The 24829-nt window shown below is 37.7% G+C and overlaps 1 protein-coding gene across 1 annotated transcript; it reads right to left on the bottom strand.

Moving 5' to 3' along the window:
* Nucleotides 1-871: 871 nt before the first annotated feature.
* On the bottom strand, nucleotides 872-23573 carry LOC120576019 (uncharacterized). Its single transcript, XM_039826974.1, has 7 exons — nucleotides 23202-23573; nucleotides 22793-23156; nucleotides 21892-22600; nucleotides 20866-21786; nucleotides 20410-20769; nucleotides 1125-1239; nucleotides 872-1021 (listed from the first exon to the last, which is right to left on the bottom strand). The coding sequence occupies exons 1-7, from the start codon at nucleotides 23571-23573 to the stop codon at nucleotides 872-874; spliced, it is 2991 nt and encodes a 996-aa protein (XP_039682908.1).
* Nucleotides 23574-24829: the final 1256 nt, after the last annotated feature.

Here is a 24829-nt window from a genome sequence, read left to right as displayed (position 1 = left end):
ATATGCTAGCTGAGGAAGTAGGGCACTGGTGGACTAATGCCAAAGGAAGACTTGAGATGGGAGGTGATGTGGTGACCTAGGCTAAGTTCAAGGTCGAATTCTTGAGGAAATATTTCCCTGAAGACTTGAGGACCAAGAAGGAGATTGAGTTTCTGAATCTGAAACAAGGAAGCATGTCTGTAGCCGAATATGCGGCGAAGTTCGAGGAACTTTCGAGGTTTTGTCCTTACATAAATGAAAAGAAAAAACTCACTACCAACGTTTCCATCCACAACTCTTTTTCTGCTAATTCACCTAATAATTTCTTAATTAACAATTAAAATGAGAACTAACTATCATTTTAGTATTTCCTTCAATAAATAAAAACTATCATTTTATTACTTAAATTAAACAATGGAAAAATTACCCATCATCATCATTTATTTATTTATTTATCATCATCATCACCATTTATGACTATAATCCTACAAGTTCTCTAATTATTTTTTCCCTCCAATTTTTTCCACCAATTCGATTTTTTCTTTTAGTTGAAATGAACATATTAGCAACCTCAATACACTTTCTTTCCACTGTCTCTTCTTTAAAATCAATCAACTCCCCAAACAAACCACCAAACCTCTTGAAGAAGCTTTCATCCCAAACATGTAATGGAACACCCCTCAACCTAATCCAAGTTCTTCTTGATTGTGCCACTAAATGTGGTGACCACCTAATAATCTCCTTGAAAGTAGCCTTACACCAAACTTGTCTCTCTTTCCTTTATTTTTCAAAAACGTCCACCGACTCACACCTCAACAACACCAGTCTCTCCCCCATAGGACACACCTCTACCCCCACCAACCCTCCGTGAAAAAGCTTTGCTGGATTGATTTCACTTTTTCACGGTGAGGTAAGAATCCCACATAACAGCCTCTGATGGCGTAGCCTCTAGAATCTTGCCTTTCGGTCGCACCACCGAACCATGCTGAAACTTGTTAACCAAATCACTCTTGAATGACACACCTTCAGCCACTTTACCTCTCTATCCACGTCAAACCTATTTGACAGATGCCCACCCTTCTCCTCTTTCTCTTCTCTTCCAAACATAGCCTTATTGACCTTCTATTTGTGAGACCCCGGCAAACCTCCACCAACTTCCTCTCCATCTCCTCCACATCATCCACCACTCCAAACTTCACAAAACCAAACCTTTTCCCCCATTTGTCAAGCTTCTTTGGGATGAACACCTCACATACACTACTGAAACTCGCAAAAAGCTTCCAAAGATCCGTCAAACCACCTCCTCCGAAAAGTTTGTAACAAAAAACAGGATTGAGACCTTGTCAATGTTAGAGCCACCATACCTGAAATGTTTTTTTCCCTATCTGCTCAGTTTGAAACTCACTCGTGGGCCCCTCCCCTCTCACACCTTCACTCATTACTTTCTCACTCGTTTTTTTTTTTTAATTTAGAATATGTAACCGTTGTAGTAACTATAAACAAAAAATTAAATAAATAGTGATTGTTGATTAAGTTAAAGCAATTCAATTACATTCTTTAAACATACTTTACGTAAGATGAATGAAAAATGCTACTTAGTACGATAATTAATTCGCGGGATACACACGAAGTTAAATAATGATGTTCTAGTTCTTTTTTCTTTATTCACACAACTAGACAAGCCTTTGACTATTATTTAAAAAAAAAAAAAACAAGCCTTTGACTACAGTAATTATACTGAAATATATTTTGACGAGTAAATAGGCAATTACACTCTGGAATTGTGTTTCGTTAATTATTCCTTTGAAATTAACAAAACTTCAATTACCCCTTTGAAATTACACAACGTTAATCAATTTACCCCCTTCGTCAAGTTTTTCTGTTAGTTAACATAACGTTTTGCAAATACCCCTGAAGTTTTGCACTTACCCGAACTTTAAAATTTATATTAAAGATTATGTTTCCTCAAATGATATTAAAGACAAACAATTAACAATTAGCTTTATGTCTCCTCTTAAGTTTTTGGAATAGAATTATTGAATTTTATCAACGTCATGCAATTTCAGGGGGGTATTTGAAGTTTTCTTAATTTCAGGGGGGTAATTGACGAAACTTACAATTTCAGGGGGGGTAGTTGCCTATTTACTCATATTTTGGCATTGAGATACATGGATAAATTCATCTAAACGATTGTAATTTGCTCAAATTTGTTTGTATATTGGCAAAAGTTATGACGGTGTGCTTCATTTATGTGATTTTTTTTACATTTATCTCTGTTTTAGAGGCAATTACAGTAAATTTCAAATGTCATTTTGATCTCTGAATGTATAATGATTAGTTACAATAATTCCTCAATATATCAAAATTTTAAAATAGTTATTGATTGTACACTATATTAGTCAAAATAGATTCAGACGCTAAAATAATATCTCGGTACTCACAATATTTGGACTAGCGAAGTGCACAATCAAGGACTATTTTAAAATTTTGATACATCAAAAGAACTCTTATGACTACTCATTATACATTTATGAACCAAATTGACTATTACTTTTTTTTGTTACAATTACCCCTTGTTTCTATTGTTTAAGAATTGTAATTGGAGTTTAGTTTTACTTATGCTGTCAAACTAGAGATTAGCGGTTTGGAGTTGAAAATATTTTTTTTCGGTTTTGAATATGATAATTTAATAATAAAAAAAAATATAGCACACAAGTGTTGGATTGCATATTCAATAACACGGACGTGTGTTTTACACGAAAACCCAATCGCATCATTTAGCAGTGCTCTGCTCAAGATGAATACATTAAATTTATTAGATTTTGATTGTCGCAAAACTTTTATGCTTATGTTTATATCACTGAAGGCCAGTGAATAAAAAAATAAAAATGTGGCAGCCTCTTAAGCTTTCTTCAAGGTTACAACCTCTTATTGAGAAACTTAATTTTCAATGGTTTGTTAGAAATTGGAAATGGAAGAGAGAGTTATGTCGTATTAGTTTCCCTCTTCTGTGACATTTATCAACCAACAAAGGAAATTTTTGTGTTCAACAATGATGTATCATTTTATTTTTGTGTCAAAGAGGTCGCGCATGTCCTTGGTATTGAAGATACCGGGACTAGTTTAGCATACTCCCCTGCAACAAAATTTCCTCAGTTTTATTTATTTTTGACTTGAAAAGAGAATTCAATTTGCCAAAATAAAATATATAAAACCAAAACAAAAAATAAAATAAAAACATCAGATGTTAAGGTGATGTTAGAAAAAATGGTCATAGATGACGAGCAAAGCCAATCAAACTTCAAGAAAATTGTTTATTTTTTTCCTGATTGAGCTCATTTTGATATGTTCTCTGGATCCCAAGGGGCTGTGTGTAGCGTCTTGGGGAATGGTAGAAAACTTGGATGCCTTAGAAAAGGTTAATTGGCTGAAAATCATTTTCGATAATCTTCATGACTCTTTTGATAAACTTAAGGCTGTGAAGGATGAGTTGGGTAAGCAACACTACTTTAACGGGTGTGCTCCCATTTTTTGAGGTAATATTTTAAGTTCAATGTCCAATTTTTTTTATTTTTTTTTTAAATCTCATATTTTTTATATCAATTTTTTTTCCTACTATTAATATTTGTTAACATCAATGTTAGGCAATGGTATTTAGAAGAAGGCTTAAATATGCTTTTCATCCCTGCAATGATAGGCCATTTGATTTTTCATCCTTGAACTTACTAATCCTCCCATTTTGCCCCTGCAAATATTAATCATTTTAAAATTCGTCCTAATTAAAAAAAATTACTGAGGTGGATGGTAATTAGATATGTGGCAACTGGCGACTGGCTTTTTGTCAGGACACGTCAGCAGATGGCAATTGCAATGACATTTTTGCCCTTAAAGAAACTGACCACGCGTGAAATGTCCATAATGCCCATGTCTTCATCTTCCCTCTTATTCCCACTTCTTCTCACTCGGCCATTCACAATAGCATTCTGGACATCATCAATTTCTTCATAAGTCTTGTCATACCCCAATTTTTGACCTAAGGCTCCACTGACACATGTCACTCGACTCTGATCGATCTCTGATTTTTCAGTAAAAAAATTCGGCAGGGAGGTATTTTAAAATACTTCATTTTTTTGATTCCGAGTCGGACCTTCTTTTCTCTTTTTATTTTCTTTCCATCTTTTATTAATTTTAATTTTAAGATTAATTACTTTTTTTTATATTTAATAATTTTTATTTTCCATCTTTTAATTTTATTTTTCTTTAAATAATTTAGTTTAATTTGTTTTTATTTTATTTCGTATTAGATTTATTTTATTTCTTTTTAATTAATTAGTGTAAAAAAAAAACAAAGTGTCAACAGGTCCAAAATAAAATGTACAAGGTCTAAAAAATTTTCAAGTCAAGTGTCAACTTTAACATTCCTTTTTCAAAATTCACCATAATTGTCCATCATTTCCATTAAACCAATTTTCCATTTTTCATCAACCTCCTCGCCTATAAATAGAGCCCTCATTCCACACAATTTCACACACCAAAAGTTCTCTTGAGTTGTCAAAGAACTTTTATCTCTTCTCCCTCTTTAGCTTGTGTTGACGAGCTATTCTTTTCTTCTCCCTCTTTTTTCTGTCCCTTCGGAATAAGTCCATTCGGAAAAGTCCCTTCGGTAATTTTTGTCCCTTCGGTTGTCAATTTATTTTATTTTCATGCATTTTATTTCTTTTTAGCATTTTTGCATTTTTTTTTTATTTCTATTTAGCATTTTAATTATTCTTATTTATTTTCCAGCAATTAGAATGTATTTAGGTCCAATGTAAATATAAATGAGAAAAGTGTGTGGGTGTGTGTGTCCTTTTATTTCTTTACCGCCTTATATATATCCAAAAATGCAAAAAAATTAGATCAGGAATTTTGTGGTGATCCAACGTCACTACAAAAATCCACGCGCTTTTATTTTTATTGCTCCGTTAGTTTAATTTTTATTTAATATTCCAAAAAAACAACAAAAAACATGCAAATAATCAAAATCACAAAAATATTTTCATAATAAACCTTGATCCAAATCAAGTGACCGCATTTTTATTTTCTTTTCTTAATCAAACTTCAATCAATTTAACTTTACTTTAAGCCTCTTTTTTCAATATTAAAAAACACAAACAAATACTCATTTGCCACTTGGCTTTTCATTTTAAAACCTTTTTCAAAACTAATAAAATACACTAAACAAATCAAACGTCAATTTCTACCCCGAACTACGAGGTTTTCATCCCTCACGGGTACGTAGGCAGAGGACCATGTCCTTCCAAATCAATAAAAAATGTAGATAATTAGGTCTTTATTTTTCCACTTTAATTCCTTCTTTTCAAAAATAATAAGCAAGTTATAGCACATTAATTAAATAAAATCAAGAGGTTCCCGTAGAGTACTACGGACATAAAGGGTGCTAATACCTTCCCTTTATGGAACTAACCCCCGAACCCTAAATCTTTTCAAATAGGGGTAGTTTGAACTTTTTTCCCCTTTCTCTTTAAAAATTAAATGTTCAGTCGTGAAATGAATTAGTGAGTCAAAAGCTAATCAAATAGCCTTGATCTCCAAAAAATGACGCGACAGAAATGGCGACTTCACTGGGGATATCCCCTAAGAGGCTTGAGCCTAACTTGGCTTTATTTAATTCTTTGTGCTATAACTTGCTTAAAACAAAAAACAAAAATAAAGGATGGAAATACGTGTATATATGTTCTCTCTTCTTTTTTCTTCTTTCTAAACGTGAGTGGTGAGATAAGTGCATTACCCAGACTTGAGAGAAATATTAGGATAGGACGGTGGTATAATCATAGTGCTACGCCAAGAGTGAATTTTGGTGTTAGCACATGTGATAACCCCACTCAGCTAAGGAATCTTGGAAATATACTATGTTGGCATGAGTATTTGTGTTTGACATGTTATTTTCAAGTGACCGCTAAAAGTTGAGAACCTTTAGTAACCCTTAACTCATCTTGGCCTTTTAGGGCGTAGTGCGGTGGCTAGCTTTGAGTAATCTTGGTTTAGTTGATACGCGATACTACATTCAGACGAGACTTTCTTACGAACATCGTTGGAACGGAAGTATTTCCGTAACCCGACAGTGTTCGCCAGTGGTTGATGACTCTGGGAACTTGGTAGAACCCGTGATACAGGTACATGTGAAACCATAGTCCCTACCAAATGGCGTTGTTACCCTTAAACTCCAACATTGTGGACTTAACCTCACCATGCATTCCATGTTCTTTAGCATAATCATGCATACATGCATTCATTCATTCATAAAACATTTTTCTCACTAATATCGAAGGACTTAGATAAGTTCTTGTAAATATCAAAGATACAGACCTTGTAAGGAAGAACACCAAGAAATACAAAAAATCTTAACTAAGCTTTAGCTTTTCTTAAGAACTTTTATCCTTGGTTTCGTTCTTACTTTTGAAAAGGGAACCAATTGCAACATCTTCACAATTTTCAAATAAAACAATGTTCCTTATCAAGTTTACAATTACTTTGACAAATCCTTCAAAAAAAATGTGTATATTTTTGCATAAGCATAACATGCATCATTTTGCATACATAATTTCAAGTCTGAGTCTTACACTATGTCTTTTCTACTAAAGGTCAATCCATCTCAAAGGTGTCCCAACTGTCCTCGTCCAAAGTCAACTCGCACCTACAACACTCGTGCAAACAAAAAAGAGAACGTATCAGTTTGAACAAGAAATCCATGAGCATTCGTGAAGAGGTAACAACACTATTGACGTTCCTTCCGCTACTTTTTGTTCAATTAATGTTTGTTTGTTGCTTTTCGCTTTTCAAAAAAAAAACATCCTTTCGTCCCGCCCGAGATGAAAGTGATCTTGTGTAGGGCTTTTTGCTTTAAGTATTGGTCATCATTAATAAAAAGGTTGTTTTGATCCCGACTTTATTTTATTTTGTGCTTTTTCTGAAAAATGGTAATACAAAAAACCAAAAAAATAATAATAATCATTCTCATATATCTGCATAATCATTAGCTTGTACTTACTTGTCAAAATCAATAATCAAATCATGCATTAATAAACCCGTTGAACATAATAACTATGTACTCTCTCCCAACTTTGAGTTCTCTGTGACCGAAGATAAGGAAGAGGAGAGTGAAGAGACTCCCAGCAAGATCTCTCGCCCACTAGGGCATCTTAGCCGTCAAAGTTGCAAAGAAAATATCAAAGAAGATTGTCCAAAAAAAATTGCTTTCATTTACAAAGACTGGCACGAGATGCTACCACTTGCACTTCATGAGTATTGTCCGGTAGTACACACTTCAACAGGGGCAACCCCCTCTTTCCCTCAATATACAACATGAAGGTCGGGCTTCCCATAGAGGTCGAAGTCCCGTCAATAGGAGTTCTGCTGGAGTCCCAACTTGATCGAACTAAAATGTGTGACGACCTTGTGCAACTATATCAAAAAGAGGTTTGAAACAAACTTCCAACAAGAAGGTTTGTCCCCGTGAAACTCAAGAAAGAGACTTTGTGCTCAAAAAGATACTATCTTTCCAACCAGACTCCAGGAGCAAGTGGACACTAACTATGAAGGCTCGTGTGCAATGATTTTTAAAATTACGGATGGTGACAAACTCGCACGTCTTATGAAAGCCGATGCAGTCAAGAAATACTTTGTCAAAAAATAAAAGCTCGATAAGTCGCAAACCTGAAAAGGCGGCTTAGGCAAAAATGGGCGTCTCGGTGGACTGAAAACCCGAAAGGGCGGTTCAGGCAAAAATTAGAGACATGAACAAAAATAATTATCCTGATAGATTAAAAACCCGAAAGGGCGATCTATGCAAAAGTTAAGGATCAAAAGACAAAGTAACTGCATCCGGTTGGGCACAATCCACTTGGGGCATCCAGCTATCAAAAGACCTCCGAAATGAAGCATCTGCATATCAAACACTCGGAACAGGGGCATTCAAAGTTGTTAGGGAGAATAGCAGTTATTGTATTCAATGTACCATCCCATACATTTACCATTTTTCAAAGATCCGTGGAGCCATGCCCTTGGTAGGTCACCACTCAATTCATCAAATTTGAGCCTGTCCCCATCTATTTGGAACTCTCATTTATTCTATTTGCATAATTTCTTCTATTTTTTATGGCAATACTTAAAGCAAAGATTTTCAAAATACAAAACTTGTTTTACATCTTTTGAAAAGTGTGAACAACAAACACACTCTCTTTGAACTCGTGAGTAGGTGAAGTGTACATCAGCATCCGCCTCGAGAGCAGTTACATTCCGAAAGAGGAACATGGCTAAGCAGTATGGAGAGGACCTCTACTTTGAGCAAGATGCTGTCACAGTCGAAAAATAAAAAAATAAAAAAAAGAAATGCAAAAAATCAAAGCTCGCTAAGTTGAAAACCTGAAAAAGGCGGCTTAGGCAATAGAGAGCGTCCCGGTGGATTGAAAACCCGAGAGGGTGGTCCAGGCAAAAATTAGGGGCAAAAAAAAAAAAAAAATATATATATATATATATATATATATATATATATTCCCGGTGGACTGAAAACCCGAAAGGGCGGTCCAGGCAAAAGTTAGGGATTTTCAAAAAAATAAAACAAAAAAACATGACTGCTGAAGCATACCAATGGAAGAACACTCTGTGCCGATTTACAAATGGCGACTTCTTCCAAACGTTTTATCAACAATGGGCTTGCCCCCAGGAGGCATCAATTGCTACCTTGTGCCAGGTTCTTACATCGTCTGTAACACCCCGTTTTCCCAATATACAAATTTCATAAACAATTATCAGAGTAAAAACCATAAACGGGATATCACATAGAAACGTAATCCAAAAACAGTTAAATGATAATTTAACCTTCACAAATATCTTTAACATAGCAGCGGAAAATCATAAACATAAATCATAAACGTTTTGGCACGCAGGCCCAACAAGTATCTCAAAAGAGTTTATCAAAACATAAGCAGTTCACGTAAAAGAATGAAACATGTTATAGCATTAAACCCCATCCCGTTACGAATCAGAGCGACCTAGACGACACAGTGAAGGCAAGGCCACTCACGACGGCAACTGCATACTAAGCACGATCACCTGCAAGTTACCCATACGAAGGGCAACATTTTCAAGCAGAAGGGGTGAGATTTCATAATAAAATAACATTAATCAATGTAATTGCGAATCATAAATTAACATCATAATCATTCCATTATTAACTTTGCATAAATGCTAAACAGTTATCACGTAATCATATATCCAATCATTATAAACAACATAACATAATCAATGAACACTTATCACGTAATCACATATCCATTCATCATCAACAAGGCATCTTAATCATGACAATGTGACAATGCTCCTAGACTCCTTATATGCATGTGGTACCAATCGTCATCATAAGTATTAATATACTTTAATCGTGCGGAGGACAAAGCTCCTATAAAACGTGCGGAGGACAAAGCTCCTAATTTTCGTGGTGAGGACTAAGCTCAATGATATGCTATGCATGGACACATATGAACAAAACATCGTAATCACTTATCAACATGCATCCAATAATTTGGAGCTAAACTTCATCATATAATTATGCACTTAGTTAAATAACGGAAGCAGCATAAACAGGTCACATAACAAGATGATATCATTATATCAAAGCACATAATTTGTATCATTATCACATCTTCTTATCTTGCATGAATATACAATACAATAGCTCATATTCAATTATTATTAATATAACTTAAACAACTCTACAGTCTGCATTAAACGACATCACTAGGTCTCATTACCAGTTAGGGGTTCACTCTTGATCAACAAGTGCGACACAGATCGCACAAACACTCAGGAAACTACATTCTGGTTGTACTCGCGAGGCGAGAGTTCTTACTCGCCGTGGCGAGTACCACTCAACTCCCAAACTAAGCTTGTTCTGGGTTCCCTCTGATCCTACATTCATTCCTAATCAATACTAGGTATGTTCAGGCACTCATAGGCATACAAGGTTCAACTAAAAAGGTCGAAACACGAAATATGACATGCACTCTGCCTAGGCTCGCAAGGTGAGGAAAGGTTGCTCGCCATGGCGAGTTGCACCAAACAACTCGCGAGGCGAAGGAAAGGGGCTCGCGTGGCGAGCGATGAAGTTCATCACTCGCGAGGCGAGGATCATCCCTCGCCGTGGCGAGCGATGAACAGAAGCACGGGCAGACTAGGGTTTTTCTCAAAAATCCATCACACAACATGGTTCAAAGCCTAATTTTGATTCCAGAATTCATCCTAAACATATTCTAAGGTTAAAGGACGGTTCTTACATCAATCTAAACAAGTTTTACCGTTTGATCATCAATTTTTAGGGTTTTGACCTAATTCCATCATCTTCTTAATCTCTTCATTGTCTGGGATACAAATTCTTCCTCGGAATCTCAACACACCTTGATCATCGATTTTAAAATCACTGTCTTCAGTCTGATCTCTAGCAATCAACAAGTCCACAAACTTTACATCAACTTTCTGTGCTTCCTTGATACTTTTCAGAAATTCACTATCAATCTTCAGCATACCCAGTTTCACACTCTGAGGTGACCATTCGCAAACCAAACTCATATCTCTAAACTGTTCAAGCAATTCGAACTCTCTGACCATCATGGCGGACATATGCAATGTCTTCCTACTCAAGGCATCTGCAACAACATTAGCTTTACCTGGATGATAATTCAAGCCAAAGTCATAATCTTTCAACAATTCAAGCCATCTTCGCTGTCTCATATTCAATTCCTTCTGATCGAACAAATACTTCAAACTCTTGTGATCACTAAACACCTCAAATCTCGAACCATACAAGTAATGTCTCCATATCTTCAATACGAAGACTACGGCCGCCAACTCGAGATCATGCGTAGGATAATTCTTCTCATGAATTCTCAACTGTCTTGAAGCATAAGCTACCACTTTACCTTCTTGCATAAGTACACCTCCTAAACCCAACTTGGACGCATCACAATAAACCACAAAAGGTTCATCTGACTTCGGCAAAATTAACACTCGGGCAGTCGTCAAACGCTTCTTCAATTCACCGAAACTTTTCTCACAATGGACGTCCCACACAAAAGTTTTACCTTTACAAGTCAACTGCGTTAGCGGAAGAGCTAACTTAGAAAATCCTTCAATAAACCTTCTATAGTAACCAGCTAAACCCAAGAAACTTCTAATCTCTGTAACGGACTTTGGAGTCTCCCACTGTGATACCGCTTCAACTTTAGACGGATCCACTGCAATACCATCACCAGAAATAACATGGCCTAGAAAACTCACTTCTTTCAACCAGAATTCACACTTAGACAATTTAGCATAAAGTTTCTTCTCTTTCAATACTTGCAAAACAATCTTCAGATGCTCAGCATGTTCTTCTTCAGTCTTGGAGTAAATCAAAATATCGTCGATAAACACAACCACAAACCGATCCAAAAATGCATGGAAGATGCGATTCATATACTCCATAAACACTCCAGGTGCATTGGTAACTCCAAAAGGCATAACTTTATATTCATAGTGACCATAACGCGTTCTGAAAGCTGTCTTCTGCATATCCTCATCCTTTACTTTAATCTGGTGATAACCTGACCTCAAATCAATCTTGCTGAAAACTCGTGCACCCACTAGCTGATCCATCAAATCATCAATTCTCGGAAGTGGATACCTATTCTTGATAGTTACCTTGTTCAACTGCCGATAATCAATACACAACCGCATACTACCATCTTTCTTCTTTACTAACAAAACCGGCGCTCCCCAAGGTGAAACACTCGGTCTAACAAACTTCTTCTCAAGCAAGTCTTCCAACTGTTTCTTCAACTCAGATAACTCAGAAGCAGACATACGATAAGGTGCCATCGAGACCGGCTTCGTTCCAGGAACAAGATCAATAGAAAACTCAACTTCTCTCTCTGGAGGCACATCAGGAATCTCATCTGGAAAAACTTCAGGAAATTCACATAACACCGGTAACCTGTCAATCACTGCTTGATTCTCAACAGATAAAGAAGCCATCAATGAAAACATCAAGATACCATCGCGTTCCAGTTGCTTCAGCTGCTTAGTAGATAAAAACTCTGCACCACTTTCCTCTTCGACGGAAGAGAAATGTACTGACTTGCTAAAACAATTAATAAGAACGTGGTTGTACTCTAACCAGTTCATACCCAAAATCACATCCATACCACTCAAAGGTAGACAAACTAAATCCATTTCAAAATCACGACCAAACATTGACAAAGGACATTTCAAACATACGAGAGAAGTAGTCACCGAACCCTTAGCTGGAGTTTCGACAACCATCTCTCCATTCATATCAGACAATCAAGACCCAAAGCAGAAACACAATCGAAAGCAATAAAACAATGCGTAGCACCAGTATCAATAATAGCAACTAAAGGAGTATTATTAATATAGCAAGTACCTCTGATCAAACGATCCTCATTCTCTGTCTGAGTCCCAGTCAAAGCAAAGACCCTACCAGTAGTCGGCGCCCTCTTAGGCTGAGTACACTGTGAACTAATGTGACCCTCTCCATTGCAATTAAAGCACACAATGTCTGTACGATTGCAATCAGCTACAACGTGACCTTTCTTGCCACACCGAACACACTTCTTGATTTCCTCAGGGCAGACGTTGCTCTTGTGGCCCTTCCCACCACAATTGAAGCACACAATCTCTGCAGCATCCTTCTTCTTAGGCCGCCTAACATCGACCATCTTCTGTTTCCCTTTATCAGCAGGGGCACTGTACGGCTTAGGACGACTCTGCTGTCCCTTGCCCTTCCTATCATTCACTACCTTGTAGTGAGCCTTGGTATCCTCTTCGTAGATCCTGCAGCTATTGACCAAATCCTGAAAAACTCTCAGCTGTTGGTACCCAATCGCCCTCTTGATGTCGGGCCTCAAACCGTTCTCGAACTTGATGCATCTCGAGAACTCAGCATTCTCAGCAGTGTAGTGCGGGCAGAACTTTGACAGCTCCACAAACTTGGCAGCATACTCTGTCACAGACATGTTTCCTTGCTTCAGCTCAAGGAACTCGATCTCCTTCTTCCCGCGAACATCTTCCGGAAAGTATCTTCTCAGGAACTCTCTCCTGAAAACAGCCCAAGTCACAACAGCTCCCTCCTGCCCAAGGGTAGGCAGAAGAGCAACCCACCAGTCATCAGCTTCCTCGGCCAGCTGATGAGTACCAAACCGCACTTTCTGATCCTCCGTGCACTGCATAACCCGGAAAATCCTCTCAATCTCCTTAAGCCACGTCTGGGCTCCATCAGGGTCATAACGTCCTTTGAAAGTCGGAGGGTTCTTCTTCATGAACGTCTCCAACATCCTAGCTTCAGCATTCGCACCAGCATTCACGTTAGGTTGTTGTCCCACAGCTTGGGCAACAGCTTGTAGAGCAGCAGCTAACGCAGCATCGTTTCTTCCAGCCATTTTCGAGATTCTACAAAAGTAGCAACAACAACATAAGATAGTAATATAAATATTACTAAGACTCGACACGACTCTCTAATTGACCGGACGGACCGACCTGCTCTGATACCAATTGTAACACCCCGTTTTCCCAATATACAAATTTCATAAACAATTATCAGAGTAAAAACCATAAACGGGATATCACATAGAAACGTAATCCAAAAACAGTTAAATGATAATTTAACCTTCACAAATATCTTTAACATAGCAGCGGAAAATCATAAACATAAATCATAAACGTTTTGGCACGCAGGCCCAACAAGTATCTCAAAAGAGTTTATAAAAACATAAGCAGTTCACGTAAAAGAATGAAGCATGTTATAGCATTAAACCCCATCCCGTTACGTATCAGAGCGACCTAGACGACACAGTGAAGGCAAGGCCACTCACGACGGCAACTGCACACTAAGCACGATCACCTGCAAGTTACCCATACGAAGGGCAACATTTTCAAGCAGAAGGGGTGAGATTTCATAATAAAATAACATTAATCAATGTAATTGCGAATCATAAATTAACATCATAATCATTCCATTATTAACTTTGCATAAATGCTAAACAGTTATCACGTAATCATATATCCAATCATTATAAACAACATAACATAATCAATGAACACTTATCACGTAATCACATATCCATTCATCATCAACAAGGGATCTTAATCATGACAATGTGACAATGCTCCTAGACTCCTTATATGCATGTGGTACCAATCGTCATCATAAGTATTAATATACTTTAATCGTGCGGAGGACAAAGCTCCTATAAAACGTGCGGAGGACAAAGCTCCTAATTTTCGTGGTGAGGACTAAGCTCAATGATATGCTATGCATGGACACATATGAACAAAACATCGTAATCACTTATCAACATGCATCCAATAATTTGGAGCTAAACTTCATCATATAATTATGCACTTAGTTAAATAACGGAAGCAGCATAAACAGGTCACATAACAAGATGATATCATTATATCAAAGCACATAATTTGTATCATTATCACATCTTCTTATCTTGCATGAATATACAATACAATAGTTCATATTCAATTATTATTAATATAACTTAAACAACTCTACAGTCTGCATTAAACGACATCACTAGGTCTCATTACCAGTTAGGGGTTCACTCTTGATCAACAAGTGCGACACAGATCGCACAAACACTCAGGAAACTACATTCTGGTTGTACTCGCGAGGCGAGAGTTCTTACTCGCCGTGGCGAGTACCACTCAACTCCCAAACTAAGCTTGTTCTGGGTTCCCTCTGATCCTACATTCATTCCTAATCAATACTAGGTATGTTCAGGCACTCATAGGCATACAAGGTTCAACTAAAAAGGTCGAAACACGAAATATGACATGCACTCTGCCTAGGCTCGCGAGGCGAGGAAAGGTTGCTCGCCATGGCGAGTTGCACCAAACAACTCGCGAGGCGAAGGAAAGGGGCTCACGTGGCGAGCGATGAAGTTCATCACTCGCGAGGCGAGGATCATCCCTCGCCGTGGCGAGCGATGAACAGAAGCACGGGCAGACTAGGGTTTTTCTCAAAAATCCATCACACAACATGGTTCAAAGCCTAATTTTGATTCCAGAATTCATCCTAAACATATTCTAAGGTTAAAGGACGGTTCTTACATCAATCTAAACAAGTTTTACCGTTTGATCATCAATTTTTAGGGTTTTGACCTAATTCCAAAACTTCTCTAAATCAATCCTAACTTTGTCAATTAATCATCAGACTTACAACAATCAATGCTATTGAATTATTAGTCTCACCCTTACCTGGTTATGAAGAAATCGCAGCTCTCTCTATGCTCTTCTCCCTTCTAAGCTTTTTCTCCCTTTTCCAAAAGTTTTCACGTACAATGAGTTTCTAAAATATTAGGTCCTCTCCTATTTATATCTCTTTCTAATAACTTATCTTATCTCACTTTCTCCCCCAAAACTATCTAAAATATCAAAACAGCCTTCAACTAAATACTTTTCAAATCTTTATTTTATTTAACAATAAAATAAATTCTCTAATCTTATCAAATCCTCCATGTGCTCGCGATTTTCGGATATCAAACCATTGATTGATTTGAATCGTCAATCTTTGAACTCTCGATTTTTATTCTTGGGAAGGGAAAAAAATGAGTAAAAACCCTTATCGAGACTTTGGATTCGGGGGTTGGTTACGCGAAGGGAAGGTGCTAGCATCCTAAGCGTCTATGGTATTCCATAGGAACCTCTTACCTAGATTATTTTGTGCTAAACTACTTGTTTATTTGAAAAATTATTGCCTAATGTCTAAGTGAAAGAATGGAGGGAGAAGAAGTATGTTTTTGGTTATTTTTATTTGATTTGGAAGGACAAGTCCTCTGCCTACGTACCCTTTTGGGAAAGGGATCAAAACCGACGTAGTTCCACTCAAAAATTTCTTTAGTGGGTTAGGTTGATTTTAAGATTTTTTGAAATAGGTTTTAAGAAGAGAAAGAGGCCTCAAGGCATGAGATAAAAGAAATGAGTGAGGTTACTTGATTTTAAATTTTGAAAATGATTGAAGTTGAATTAAAATTGATTGAGAGTTTGATTAAGAAAATAAAGAAAAAAAGTTATTAAGAAAATGATTTTTGAAGTTTTGCATATTTGACTTTTTGAGAAAAATGATTTTTTTCTAAACTAACGGTGAAAACTAACGTAACGTCGTAAAAAATTAACGGAAAGCGGTAAATAAAATGTGGTAGTGTCGGTGCATGTGTCGGTGCTTGTGTTACCTACATTATTACATCAATTCCTAAATACAACCCTAAGGCCTTTATGCCAAAATAAAATGCGAGAAATAAAATTACATCAATTCCCTATTTATACATACTAAGTCAATGACAAAATAAAATGATGAGAAAATTAAATATGCATGCTATGATTTAGGATAAAAATTAAATGGTTAGTAATCACAAGAAATATTATAGTGAATGAGACATAAGAAATAATAAGCAAGAATTAAGACAAATAAAAATTAAGGTCATCATATAAGAAATAAATAAAAAAACATAAAAAGAAAACAAATAGAAAGGATTTTTAAAATTAGGGAAAATTAAAATAGTGAGAGAATATATTTTTTGGAATTTTTCTAAACACAAAAATGTCAAAAAGTGTAAAAACAGCATTTAAAAAATAAAGATAAATAAGAATAAAAAATAATAAAACATTGGCTCAGCAGGATTAATTCTGGACCATTGGATGAATCCAGAGGTCCAGATCTGAATCCCAAAATCTCATCACAGCCATTGGATCAAAGATCCAAGGGTTTAAAAAAAACCACAAAAATAGAGAAGATAACAAGAGAAAGCACAATGACCGTCAGATCAACGATCTGACGGTTCAAACAGAAAGCATACCACAGTCCACACAGCAGAACACATACAGAATTTAAAATAGATCAAACAGTGGCCGTCAGATCATGGAACGATCCAGATCTGATGGCTACTAACGCGATGGAGCATTGTATGGTTATGAGTATGCGCGCGTGTGATCCGGCAAAAAGAAAACATTATAAAAGCAAATTTAACAAAAAAAATAACATAAAATTAAAACACTTCTCTCTCTAAGTTAAACTTAGAGAGAGAAGCTCTCCCCTCCCACAAAGAACACACGCGGCCGGAGAAGAAGAAGAGGGGCGGCCGGAGCTGCTCCGGCGCGGTGGTCGGCCGGAGCGCCGCCGCGCCGGAGTTTTTTTTGCTTTTTTTTGAAATTTTTTTACATCAAAATACTCCTCTTCCCTTCCTCTACTCGAATCCAAGCTCAAAATTTCGAAAACATACACCAAAAATCCTAGATCTACAAATGAAAATGTGAAATTTTTACCTCTTTTTCCGGTCTCCTCCTTTCCTAGCTTGAATCCGGTCCGGCCTTCCCTCTTCTCCGGTTCGGTACTGCTTCTTTTCCGGTTCGCCTCCTTTCCTAGCTTTTTTCAGATCCGGTTCTCTCCTCCCTCTCTTGTTACGGTTCGGTCCGGTTCGGTTTCTTTCCGTTCCGGTTCGGTTTTGGTTTGTTTGGAATGATGATGATTTGTGGTTGTATGAATGGTTTGAGGTGTTTATGTTGTTATTGTGTGTTTCTGAAAATGATTGAGGTTCATGTGTTCTTGATATGGTTCATGTGAGTTCATGAAATTTTGGGTTTTTGATCCAAAATTTTGGAGAGAGAAGTTTGGAGATTGTTTGTGAGTGTGATTGCTGTTGACTGACTTTTTCTGACGTGAATAGTGTTTTTCTGCCCATTTCCCAATGATTGACAGTGTTTTTATAGTGACAAACTAGGGTTTCTCTGGTACAAACAAATGACCAAAATGCCCCTGCAGCTGAGACTTGGAGAAAAAGATTTGACAAAAAAGATAAATAAATAAATAAAAAAACAAAATGAGTAAAATAAGTAAAAAAATAAATAATAAAAAAAGAAAAGAAAAGGGAAAGAAGAAAGTCACGTGAGTGACTTTTGTTTTTTTCTTTTTTTCTAAAAAAAATAAAAATATATAAAAACCAAAGGTTTTAAAAGAGAACTTTTTAAACCAAAGGGTCGGAGAGACTTAAATATATAAAAACGCCAATTTTGGACCATTTGAAACGCCAGAGATGTAATGCTGATGAATGTGATAATACGACTGAATATGATGTAAGTATGAAGGTAAAGATGATGTAGAGGCTGACTGGGAGCCAAATGGATAGGTATCACTGGGGAAAGAAATGATAGGTAAGTATAAATGACAATGTTTCAAGGCGAAAGTAAAGACATGATTGGCCGACGAGTGGCGAAAGTAAAGACATGATTGATTGCCGACGAGTGGCGAATGTAAAGACATGATTAATTGTCGACGAGTGGCGAAAGTAAAGACATGATTGATTGCCGACGAGTGGCGAAAGTAAAGACATGATTGGCCGACGAGTGGCGAAAGTAAAGACATGATTGATTGCCGACGAGTGGCGAATGTAAAGATATGATTAATTGCCGACGAGTGGCGAAAGTAAAGACATGATTGATTGCCGACGAGTGGCGAATGTAAAGATATGATTAATTGCCGACGAGTGGCGAAAGTAAAGACATGATTGATTGCCGACGAGTGGCGAATGTAAAGACATGATTAATTGCCGACGAGTGGCGAAAGTAAAGACATGATTGGCCGACGAGTGGCGAATGTAAAGACATGATTAATTGCCGACGAGTGGCGAAAGTAAAAACATGATTAGCCGACGAGTGGCGAATGTAAAGACATGATGGACCGACAGGGTTTGCTAAAAGCAAAAGCCTCCGGTGAAAGTAAAGACAATGTAAAGCTTGGTATCAGGGGAGTGACTTGACAAAGATACACCTGAGGGGAACAATGAAATTGTCTGAAGACAATGGGGCAATTGTATAGACTGGTTACTGGCGAGACCTGCCACTTTGAAGCATGATTGGTTTTATAACATACCCGAATTTAGACACATTTTGAGGATAATGAAGCAAAATATTGGGTAAAAATGCAACTATGTATGGATGATGTTTATATGCGTGCTATGTATGCATGAATGAATGAGTATGTATGAGACTTATATGACAGCATGATGGTAAGATTGTTGAGACAGGACTGGGCAGGTCTACGAGGAGAATGGCCCGGCATCGCTGTACGAACACTCAAAGCCTTCATTGGGGATAAAGTCACGGGGGATGAATCAATGCAACACCGTACTGTCTTGTCTGAATAGTCATCGCTTTTTGTATATATTTTTTTTTGAAATCCCTAACTTTTGCCTGGATCGTCCTTTCGGATTTTCAATCCACCGGGGAGACATTTTTCTTTTTCTCTTTTTGTATGCCCCTAATTTTTACCTGGATCGCCCTTTTGGGTTTTCGATCCACCAGGGCGCTTTTTTTTTTTTTTTTTTTTTTTTTTTGCAATGATTATTTCTTCTTTGTTGAACCTGCTTGTTTCGGACCAACTGTTGACACATACTTATGTGATACATGTTTTTAAAGATAGCATGTTTGTCATTTTTGTTTTTTTTTTTTTTTTTTTTTTTCTTTAGAAAAGTTTTTTTCAAAATTTTTGCTTCAAATACTAATACTAAAAACGAAAGAAAGATTTTTTTTGCACATAGAATAAACAAGAATTCCAACAAAGGGGCACATGCTCAAATTGATTTAATAGAAATGGTGACCGGCTAAAGGCATGGCACCACAGATTACAAAGAGTTGGAATATGGTAATTATATGGGATAGGCACATTGAACACAATAACCGCTATACTTCTTAACCACTTTGAATTCCACAGTTTGGATGCTTCAACATTAGAGAACTTCTGACAGTCAAGGTGTCTCGGGCGAGTGGTGTTTCATCTGATGCAGTTACTTGTCTCGATCCTTAATTTTTGCATAGATCGCCCTTGCGGGTTTTCGATCTATCAGGATAATTTCCCTTTTTTTTTTTTTTTTTTTTTTTTTTTTTTTTCTGTCTCTAATTTTTGCCTGGACCGCCCTTTCGGGTTTTCGATCCACCGAGACGCTCATTTTTGGTTTAAGCCGCCCTTTCAGGTTTTCGACCTACCGAGCTGTTCTTTTATATATTTAGACAAAGTATTTCTTGACTGCATCAGAATTCACAGGACGAGGTAACTCCTCTCCATCCATATTTGTAAGAATTAAAGCACCACCAGAGAAAGCTCTCTTCACCACATAGGGACCTTCATAGTTTGGCGTCCATTTGCCCCTAGGATCTGGTTGAAAGGATTTGATACATTTGAGCACAAGATCTCCTTCCTTGAATTCGCGGGGATGGACTCCTTTATCGAATGCTTGTTTCATCCTTGACTGATATAACTGTCCATGACACAAAGCAGCCATACGTTTTTCCTCAATCAAATTCAACTGGTCGTACCTGCTCTGGCACCATTCAGCTTCAGACAATTCAGCTTCCATCAAGACTCTTAAAGAAGGAATCTCAACCTCTACAGGTAGTACAGCCTCCATACCATATACCAAAGAGAAAGGGGTTGCCCCTGTCGAGGTTCGCACTGAGGTACGGTATCCATACAAAGCGTAGGGTAACATTTCATGCCAGTCCTTATAAGTAACTACCATCTTCTGTATGATCTTCTTGATGTTCTTGTTTGCAGCTTCAACTGCCCCATTCATCTGTGGTCTGTAAGGAGAAGAATTGTGATGTTGAATCTTGAAGTCATCGCACAACTCTTTCATCATGTTGTTATTCAGATTTGTGCCATTGTCTGTGATGATTCTGTTGGGAACACCGTAGCGGCTGATGAGGTTGTTCTTGATAAATCTGACCACTACCTGCTTGGTCACATTGGCGTAAGATGCTGCTTCAACCCACTTGGTGAAATAATCGATAGCCACTAATATGAAGCGATGCCCATTGGAAGCCTTTGGTTCAATCCGACCAATCATGTCAATGCCCCACATAGAGAAGGGCCACGGGGAAGAGATGACATTGAGCATAGATGGTGGTATATGAATCTTGTCAGCATAGATTTGACATTTGTGGCATCTCTTGGCATGATTGTAGCAATCAGCGTGCATTGTTATCCAGTAGTACCCAGCTCTCAATATCTTCTTCGCCATGGCGTGCCCACATGAGTGAGTTCCGAAAGAGCCTTCATGAATCTCGCACATCAATTTTTCTGCTTCATGCTTATCCACACATCTAAGTAGGACCCTATCAAAGTTCCTTTTATACAAAACGTCTTCGTTAAGGAAGAAACGGCTTGACAATTTTCTCAATGTTTTCTTGTCCTTGTTGGATGCCCCAGGTGGGTACTTTTGAGTTTGAAGGAAAACTTGGATATCATGATACCATGGCTTGTCATCATCAATTGCTTCAGCTACAAACACATAAGCAGGTCGGTCGAGAAATTGGACATTGATTACTGGCACAGTATTGTGACCATTCACATTGATCATTGAGGATAGAGTAGCTAAAGCATCTGCCATTTGATTCTCATCGCGGGGCACATGATGTAACTCTACTTTGTTGAAGAAAGTCAGCAAACGCCTTGCATAATCTCTGTAGGGAATCAATCCAGGATGACGAGTTTCCCATTCTCCTTTGATCTGGTTAATCACAAGAGCGGAATCTCCATAAATGACAATTTTCTTGATCCTCAAATCGATGGCTTCCTCGATACCCATGATGCAAGCTTCGTACTCTGCGATGTTGTTTGTGCAATCAAAACGTAACCTCGCGGTAAAAGGGATGTGAGTACCCTTAGGGGTAATGAGCACCGCACCAATTCCACTTCCATAGACATTAACAGCTCCATCAAATATCAAACCCCATTCGGATTCAGGATCAGGACCTTAACCGAACACTGGTTCGTCACAATCTTTTGCTTTTAGATACATAACCTCTTCATCTGGGAAGTCGAATTTGATTGGTTGATAGTCTTCGATTGGTTGATGAGCCAAATGTTCTGCCAAGATGCTACCTTTGACTGCTTTCTGAGTGCGATACTCGATATCATACTCGGACAATAACATCTGCCAGCGAGCAATCCTTCCAGTTAAAGCTGGCTTCTCAAATATGTACTTGATAGGATCCATCTTGGATATCAACCAAGTTGTATGATTAATCATATAATGACGGAGACGCTTGGCAGCCCAAGTTAAAGCACAACAAGTTTTCTCAAGTACAGAATATCGGGACTCACAATCAGTGAACTTCTTACTCAAATAGTAGATAGCGTGCTCTTTCTTTCCGGTTTCGTCTTGTTGACCCAAAACACAGCCCATGGAATCTTCTAGTACTGTTAAATACATGATCAAAGGTCTTCCGTCAACTGGAGGAACAAGAATTGGAGGTTCTAACAGATATTCTTTGATTTGATCAAAAGCCTTCTGACAATCATCATTCCACTTCACCCCTTGATCCTTGCGGAGTAACTTGAAAATTGGTCCACATGTGGCGGTCATGTGAGAGATAAATCTGGAGATATAATTGAGTCTACCAAGAAAACCTCTGACTTGCTTCTCTGTCTTTGGAACAGGCATTTCTCTGATGGCTCTGACCTTGTCGGGATCAACTTCAATACCCTTTTGACTGACGATAAAGCCTAGGAGTTTACCAGATCTGACACCGAAAGTACATTTGTTAGGATTCAACCGGAGCTTGTACTTTCTCAACCGCTGAAACATCTTCAACAAATACTCAACATGTTCTTCTTCTGTGCCAGACTTAACAATCATATCATCTACGTAGACCTCAATTTCTTTGTGAATCATATCATGAAAGATTTTGGTCATACCCCTTTGGTAAGTGGCACCAGCATTTATCAAACCAAATGGCATCACCACATAGCAGAAAGCACCCCAGGGCGTGATGAAAGACGTCTTTTCTCTATCCTCAGGAGCCATCCTGATCTGATTGTAGCCGGAGAAACCGTCCATGAAGGAGAAAACCTTGCACTTAGCAGTATTATCAACCAATACATCAATGTGAGGTAAAGGAAAATTATCCTTCGGACTAGCCTTGTTCAAGTCCCGATAATCAACACACATTCTGACTTTGCCATCTTTCTTTGGAACAGGCACTATGTTGGCCAACCATTGAGGATACTCTGATGTGACTAGGAAACCTGCATCAATTTGCTTCCGCACTTCCTCTTTGATCTTGAGGGCCATATCAGGATGAGATCTTCTCAATTTCTGCTTTACCGGAGGACACTCAGGCTTCAAAGGTAGTCTGTGTTCAACGACATCAGGGTCTAGACCCGGCATGTCTTTGTATGACCATGCGAATATATCAACATATTCTCTGATAAGCTCAATTACTCTTTTCTTGACAGATACATCCAACGATGCCCCAATCTTGATTTCTTTCTTGTCTTCCTCAGTACCCAGATTGATGATTTCTATCTCTTCCTGATGAGGTTGAATTGTCTTCCTTTCTTGTTCCAACATCCATTTGATCTCATTCGGGATCTCTTCATCCTCCTCTGCCACAGCCTCGTAAACCGGGACCTCAAAGTTGGGAGAAAGCATGGGGTCACTGTGTTCAACGGATTCACTTATGTTCAGTCTGCACATGATTCATGATTGATTTTAATGAGTAAATGCAGACCTTTGGTTTTGAAATTTAAAAGAAAAAAGAGAATGATTTTTTTTTGGATTTTTGTATTACCATTTTTTCCAGAAAAAGCAACAAAAAAATAAAAAGTAATAAAAGCCGTGATAGAAACGACGATTTTTATTTGTAATAAAAGTACTAGAAGCAAAACAAAGCCCTACATGATTTCACTTTCGCCTTGGGCAGAACGAAAGGAGTTTTCTTAAAAAACAAAAAAACAACAAAAGACAAGACAAACACATTACTTAGAGCGGGGCGTCACAGAAGGAATGTCAACAGCAATCCAGTTGCAGCAAGCTCCTCCAGGCGTCACAAAGACCGGTGTCACTGTAACACCCCGTTACCCAAAAGCAATTAAATAGCATATAAACATCAGAGTATTTCACCAAACGGGCATGCTACATTGCAAATTCAAAATTCCTAAATAGAAAATAGAACTATTTAATCAATCCACTTGATAAAATATGAAAACATAGCAGCGGAATAGTTTTCAATCCAACAACATCTTACGGCATTAAAGGCCTTAGCATAATTCATCAACATTGTTCAAAAGACAATAAAAGGCTCCACACCACAAGTTCCAAAATTTGATACATGGAAAGGAAAAGCAACAATAACAATAAAGATAAATCCCATCCCACGTATCAGAGCCCTAGACACGACTTTGAGCCACCACCAACTACTTAGGATCACCTGCAAGTTACCCATAGGAAGGGCAACGTTTTCAAGCAGAAGGGGTGAGATTCACAACAATAAATATAGATATTAAAAATCATCAATTGAATCTAACACCCTAAGCAACAACACATTATCTTGTAGACATATATAGGTATAAGCCACAAGCAACAACAACATCAACAACACACCATAATCACAATGAGTATAATATATACATATATATATCACATATTCAACACCAGAACCATTTTATCAGATAACAACTGAATATCCACTAAGACTCATGCAAATGACATGACCACTGCTAAGACACCATCTTAGACTTCTTAAATGAAATGCAATAATGCATGTGGTACCAATCAGGACCGAGGCCCTCACCGCTTTTGAATGGTTAAAGCATTCATCAGGACCGAAGCCCTCACCGCTGTTGAGCAACTAGTACTCCAGGACCGAAGCCCTCACCGCTGTTTTATGCATATGCAATGGACCTACTTGTGTATATCTACATACAACTGACCATGCAATGCAACTCCATGTG

The sequence above is a fragment of the Medicago truncatula genome, chromosome 6, assembly GCF_003473485.1.
Source record: "Medicago truncatula cultivar Jemalong A17 chromosome 6, MtrunA17r5.0-ANR, whole genome shotgun sequence".
In the NCBI taxonomy this organism is placed as follows: domain Eukaryota; kingdom Viridiplantae; phylum Streptophyta; class Magnoliopsida; order Fabales; family Fabaceae; genus Medicago; species Medicago truncatula.
Note: the sequence above shows the minus strand (reverse complement) of the source record. Positions and strands in the feature narration are given on the sequence as shown.